Source organism: Lactuca virosa, chromosome 2 (assembly GCF_052849685.1).
Source record: "Lactuca virosa cultivar CGN04683 chromosome 2, Lactuca_virosa_CGN04683_v6, whole genome shotgun sequence".
In the NCBI taxonomy this organism is placed as follows: Eukaryota; Viridiplantae; Streptophyta; class Magnoliopsida; order Asterales; family Asteraceae; genus Lactuca; species Lactuca virosa.
This window is the reverse complement of record NC_136427.1, coordinates 275589417-275595909: the sequence shown is the minus strand read 5'-3', so window position 1 is coordinate 275595909 and position 6493 is coordinate 275589417. Positions and strand designations below refer to the sequence as shown.

The window sequence follows — 6493 nt, the reverse complement described above, 5'->3', positions numbered from 1 at the left end:
TTCATGAGTAACTCGCGGGTAGAAGTCATTCAAACGGTTGAGATTATGCAATTATAATAAATGTATATATTATCATATAATTTAAAACAATCAATATATTATATCAATTTAGTATACAAATTATTATATCAAATTTAACAACAACGTTATTGTTATATTTAAAAAAAAACATATATCTGTAAAGATTTCAACTATATAGGTGTTCTGCGCAACGCGTGGACATTCGCCTAGTTCTAGATAAAGCAAAGATTGTTTGCTCAAGGTGTTGAGTATGAAGTTGTGGTTCGTGAATTATCTAACTGGGAACCAGAAATTTTGGAGAATGGTATGTCTCTAGATCATGATATTCCAGACTTGTCAGGTGAATTAGATAATGAAGTATGTTTTGATAATAAAGTTAATGAAGATAATTTGGATGTTAACTGTGACAAAGAAGAGGGGGAAATGGGGTGTTTTTCTAGTGGGAAAAATTATAATGATCAAGGTGAAAGAGGTGTTGGGTTTTTGGATAGGAAAAGAAGATTCTTTAATACTAGTGGTGTGAAGAAGAAGGGTTGTTTTTTCATAATGTCGTTGATGTGTCTCCCCCGAAAGAACCTGACCCGATCGTTAAACATCAAAGGGATGTTGAAGCGACTCTAGTTATGGTAGCAACACCGGTGGTTTCTGACCATTCGCCAGTCCATGCAGGTGATCCCCTACCTGATGCAGACTCGGTTCTGATTGTTGATCCTCCATCGATGGTGGAGAATCCACCATCTCAATCTGTTTCTTACTCGTAGACCCCTGGATTTCGTAAGGATGATCTTGGAGCTACAGGAGGTGATTTTGGGGGTTTGAATGATAGGTCCTCTAGTTCTATCAGCTCTTCCAAGTTGTTAAAAAAACAGGTCCCGATTGTGGTTGAAGATATTGACGATGTCTTGAAGCAATATTTTGAGATAGATGGGTTGCTTGGGTATGATATGGGGGAAACAAGGAAAAGATTAAAAAGACCTTGTCTAGTATTGGTGTTATTTAGGTGGACCAATGAATTTTCTCACTTTGAACATATATCGTACTCGAACGTTTTTAAAAAGAAACTAGGTGAAGTCTGTTTGGTTTTAGTATGGGGTGTCGTTTTTGGGTCTCCAAGAAACGAGAATGACAGTTGACTTGCTTAAAAGTTGTAGTATCTGGGGCAATTACATGTTTGATTTTTCTAGTAGTTTTGCTCGTGGTCGATCGAGCGGGATTCTTTCCATATAGGATCCTAATGTGTTTGTGAAGACTAGTGTCAGCTGAACAAATAATCTGGTTATTATGGGTGGTATGTGGGTTCCATTTAATATGAATTTCTTCATGGTGAATGTTTATGCTCCTAAAGATTTAGCAGGGAAACAACAATGATGGGATTATTTACTTCTTTTGTGCATAGAAATGGGGGTGAATATTTTTTTGGCGATTTCAATGTTGTTAGAGAAGCTTATGAGATATATGAGTCGGTCTTTTGCCATGTCTCTACAAGTGCTTTTAATGACTTCATTGATAATCTGGGTGTGGTTGATGTACCTATGAATGGAAAAAGATTTACTAGAATTGATGGTATCGGAGCTAAGTTAAGCAAATTGGATCATTTCCTTGTCTCTGAAGGAGTGTTTGATCAGGTTGAACACTTGCAAGTGTCAGCCCTAGATAGGAAATGGTCTAACCATTGTCCTATTTTGCTTCACGTTAACTCGGTTGATTATGGCCCTTCTTCTTTTAAATTTTTTAACTCGTGGCTTTAAATGGAAGGATTTGATGAGGTAGTCAAAGGGTCAGTTTCGGAATGTGTGGCTGATTGTGGCTGTAGTAAGTTTGTTGTGTTAAAAAAACAAAATCAAATTTATTAAAACTAAAATTAGATCATGGGTTTCAGAGGCTAAAACTAAGTCTTAATTGGATAATTCTATATTTTTAGCTCGGTTAAAAGAGATTGATTATGAGATTGATGTTGGTAATTGTAGTGATAGTATTATCTCAGAAAGACAGTATATTCTTGGTGATGTTGCAAAGCTCTATAAAATCAAGTCCTTAGATGTTGCTCAAAAAGCTAAAGTGGCGTGGTCAGTGGAGCGAGATGAGAACTCTGCGTTTTTCACGGAATGTTGAAGAAACGTAGACGCCAATTGATGATTATAAGGATTTCTCTTAATGGGGAGTGGCATTCAGATCCTAGTAGTGTGAAAAAAGCTTTCTTTGATTTCTATTCGAAGAAATTCCAGCTGTTTGATGGTATTACTTTGCCTAACCGAAGTGATAATTTCAGAAGTATTGATCCAGGTTTAGCTTATTCTATTCAGTCCATGTTTACTACTGAAGAAATAAAATTGCAGTTTGGGATTGTGGTTTGGATCGTGCTCGTGGTCGTGATGGGTTTACATTTTGGTTTCTGAGACACTTTTGGGATTGTCTAGGAAATGATATTATTGCTTTTGTGCAAGAGTTCCTCTCCAAACCTTCATTTTCTCGCGGGTGTAATTCCTCATTTAGCACTCTTATTCCAAAAGTTGATAGTCCTATTTGTAACGCCAGTAGATCCGGGCTAGTCAATTTAGAGATAATAGGGGTCGAAAACGACTTTTTGACAAAAGATTATTTAGAATAAATAATCTTAACCAAGTTGTAGAATACGTCTCAAGGGTTCCGTACATATAAAGAACGTTGAAATCCGAGTTATAACGAAGAAGTTATGGTCCGTCGAAGTTTTATGGCAAAACCGGCACGACACCGGGAGACGTAAATAGTGAATTTACGATGGAGGACTTTTTAGCCTTAGAAATCTAAAGAAAAGTTGTGGTATATGTTAAACCGAGAACATACAGAAAAAAGAACGCCCAAATCTGACTTCGTATGAGGAAGTTATGAATTTTCTAAGATTTGGCTTAGCAGTGCACAGCCCGAAACTCGAATTTTAGATCGAGCGGTTTTTGGCCTACGCGACCTAAATGAGAATTGAAGATCTCATTAATAGGAACTCAACGGTAAAAAGACAGACAAAAACAGAGTCCGTATGTAGAAGTTATGAATTTTACGCGGACATTTAACAGTATAATCTCCTCGTACTTTTAAATTTAAGATCGGTCAAGAATTCGCCGATGGAGTCAAAATAAAAGTTGTAGATCTTATTTTTACCTACGCGTGGATATAAAGAACGTCAAAAACGGAGGTCGTATGTGAAAGTTACGGATTTTAGAAGTCGGAAGTGTGCTGTGCGAAAATGGGTGATGTGGCACAATCTTGGCCATTGCTTTCTCCCCAAGTCTTGCCACTAGATGGTGACATGTGGCACCAAGTTCAGTCATTTTTCACCCTATAAATAGAACCTCTTCCACCCTCATTTTCTTCACACCTTTCCCATTCTTTCTTCTCTTTACTCTCTCTCTAGAACCTCTCTCTAGCCCCAAAACCCCCCGAAAAGCCTAGGGAACCTCCCTAGCACGAGGCGGAAGCCCCGGAGTGCTCGACGGCTCCGAGAAGAAGAGCTTTTCGGCTCGGGAACGCTGCTCCAAGCAAAGCCCGGTTTTCTATAAAACTCGCTGTAAGTGAGCTAAGCCTACGCTATTTTTAATATAGCTTTTATTTAATTATAGTAACGTTATTAGGAACTTATAATAAGTACTTCGGCTATTATTATGGGTTATATAAGTATTGTTTAACGCTTATATAACAGTAATAATAGCTAGACTATTAATTAGTCTCGGTGAATAATAGACTAAACTCTAGCGGTAATAATACTAGGTTTCGTCGAAGGAAATTATTTTTTAAGAAGCGAAGCGCTGTCTGAGTTCAGAATCACCACCTTTTCAAGTGAGTGCATAGTTACTTTCATCTTACACATAGATATGAAGTATTTTATATAAATTACATGGTATGTGTGCATATTATTTGAATACTTGCTTTCTATGTTGGATGAACGATTTTATACATGTTTTAAATAATTTAAAATGTATATGTATTTTATATCTACGAATATGTTGGGTAAAACATGGGTAGATGAATGATGAAAGATGATATGAGTGAACATTGGCAGCTATAGACTTAGTGCCTAACAAATAACATCGGCATCTATGGACTTAGTGCCTATAGAATAAACATTGGTACCTATGGACTTAGTACCTGTTAAATAAACGTTGGTAGCTATGGATGTAGTACCTATTAGCTGAACACCGGTAGCTATGGATTTAGTACCTGATGAATGAACTTTAGAAGCTATGGAATTAGTGCTTTACGAACAAGCATTGGCAGCTATGGACTTAGTGCCTATCATATAAACCCTGGAAGCAATGGACTTCAGAATAAACGAATGCAGGATAGATGACTCTTAGGGTAGATTCTTAAGAGAAAGGAATATAATGGGGATGGGTAATTGGGCTGATTGTTTGATGTTTAAACATAATAATTATATTATTGTGGGTTGAAAACCCTATTTACTCACCAGGTTTCCCAACCTGACCCACTCAAGCTTATTTGTATCACAGGTGTCGATACGAAGCCACTTTACACTGAGAGATTTAAAAGAGATGTAGATCACTAGTGTAAATAAATGTAAGTTCTGTTTATGCTTATGTTTCTGTATTGACAATGACATCCCAAGGTTTTAAAAGGAATAAAAATACATTTCTTCGGAAATGCTTTGATAATGTATTTATCATGTTTTTCTGGGAACAAATTTCACAACATTTTTATTAAAAGAAGTACTCTGATTTTTATAAAGCATAAACAAAATCGGTCTTTTCTGGCCGAGAAAATGGGGATGTCACACTATTGATATTAACGACTATCATCCTATTAGTCTCATTGGTATGCAGTTTAAGGTAATAGCTAAGTTGTTGGCTAATAGATTGGCTCCAGTGTTGCATGATGTTATTGGATTAGAGTAGTCTGCTTTTCTTAAAGGCAAGCAAATTTTAGATGGTCCTATGGTGATTAATGATTTGGTCAGATGGTTTAAAAAGAGAAAGAAGAAACTTATGATTTTCAAAGTTGATTTTGAAAAAGCTTATGATTCTATCAGCTAGGATTACTTGGATAATATTCTTCTTCTCATGGGATTTGGAGACAGGTGGAGGACTTAGATTCGAGCTATATTTTCTAATGCCAAATCTTTGGCTCTGGTTAATGGTTAACCTACTGATGAGTTTCCTCTTTTCAGGGGTTTGAGACAGGGAGACTCGTTATCTCCTTTTTTATTTAAAATTTCTATGGAGGGTTTGCATGTGGCAATGGAAGATGTTGTTGCTGAAGGAGTGTTTCGGGGTGCTCCTTATGGTTCGGATGTTGGTTCTATTTCTCATTTGTTCTATGTAGATGATGCTATTTTTCTGAGAGAATGGGATGAAGGAAATGTTCTTAATTTGATTCGAATTCTAAGGTGCTTCTATTTGGTCTTTGGGTTAAGGATTAATCTCCTTAAATCTAATATGTATGGTATTGGAGTTGGAGATACTGATGTAGTTCGTTTGGCGTCCATCACCGGTTGTGCCTCTGGATTTTTTCCTTTTATGTATCTTGGAATTCCCGTTGGCAAATCTATGGTGCGGGTTAAAGGTTGGCATGTGACTATAGATCAGTTCAATAAAAGGTTATCAAACTGGAAAATGAAACTCCTCTCTATTGGTGGCAGGTTAACTCTTGTAAAGTCAGTTCTAGGAAGTCTTGGCGTCTATTGTCTCTCTTTATTTCGTTTACCTTCTACTGTATGCCATCTGCTTGAGACTTTAAAGTCTTGTTTTCTTAAGGGCATGGAGGAAGATCAACAAAATAATTCATTGGGTTAAGTGGCACATCATTCTTAATTCTCGTGATATGGGTGGTCTTGATATTGGTAGCCTTGATGCTTTTAACTTGGCTTTGTTGTTCAAATGGAAATGGAGGTTTTTTTTAATGATTCTCATGTAATTTGGGTGAAAATTATTAAACTAATCTATGGTGAGGGTAGTGGGTTCTTGGACGGTGATAGGCCTATTCAAGGTCGTGATGTATGGAAGAAAATTGTTGGGTTTATTAACCAACTTCATGAGAGGGATATCATCCCGAGTGATATGATGTCGAGAGTAGTTGGTAATGGTAATCACACAAGATTCTGGTTGGATGTCTGGTATGATGGATCTTCTTTCAAGGAGCAATTTTAAAGGCTTTTTGCTTTCTCTATATTCCAAGATGTTTGTATTAGTTATTTTTTGTCTTCTAATGCTTGGAACTTTACTTGGCATCGCCAGATTAGAGGAGGGGTCAAGAGTGTAAGGTCACACCTTATGATCTGATGAGTCAAACACGCTACACAGTATCTGTCAGCGTCAGCGTCTACAACACCGCCAACACCAGCGTATCAAGTCCATCAGCGTCGGCGTGTAGTCAGCGCTTAGTATAATTATTCTATGTAATCTTTTGTATATTAGGTAATGATATAGATAAGTATAAAATAGATAGCAGATCCGATATCTTTGTTATGAAGATCGATTATCAGTAT

At 36.9% G+C, this 6493-nt stretch overlaps 1 protein-coding gene across 1 annotated transcript; it reads left to right on the top strand.

Annotated features, from left to right (window-relative positions):
- Positions 1-5246: 5246 nt before the first annotated feature.
- On the top strand, positions 5247-6155 carry LOC145158534 (uncharacterized). Its single transcript, XM_079077420.1, has 3 exons — positions 5247-5647; positions 5763-5897; positions 5963-6155. The coding sequence occupies exons 1-3, from the start codon at positions 5247-5249 to the stop codon at positions 6153-6155; spliced, it is 729 nt and encodes a 242-aa protein (XP_078933546.1).
- The last annotated feature ends 338 nt before the right edge of the window (positions 6156-6493 follow it).

What these genes read in the sequence shown, in the direction of transcription:
- LOC145158534 (XM_079077420.1), top strand. Translation starts at nt 5,247, where the DNA reads ATGGAAGATGTTGTTGCTGAAGGAGTGTTTCGGGGTGCTCCTTATGGT. An exon ending in CTCCTCTCTATTGGTGGCAG is followed by an intron (nt 5,648 to 5,762) that starts GTTAACTCTTGT and finishes TGTTTTCTTAAG; the next exon opens with GGCATGGAGGAAGATCAACA. An exon ending in TTGTTCAAATGGAAATGGAG is followed by an intron (nt 5,898 to 5,962) that starts GTTTTTTTTAAT and finishes TGGTGAGGGTAG; the next exon opens with TGGGTTCTTGGACGGTGATA.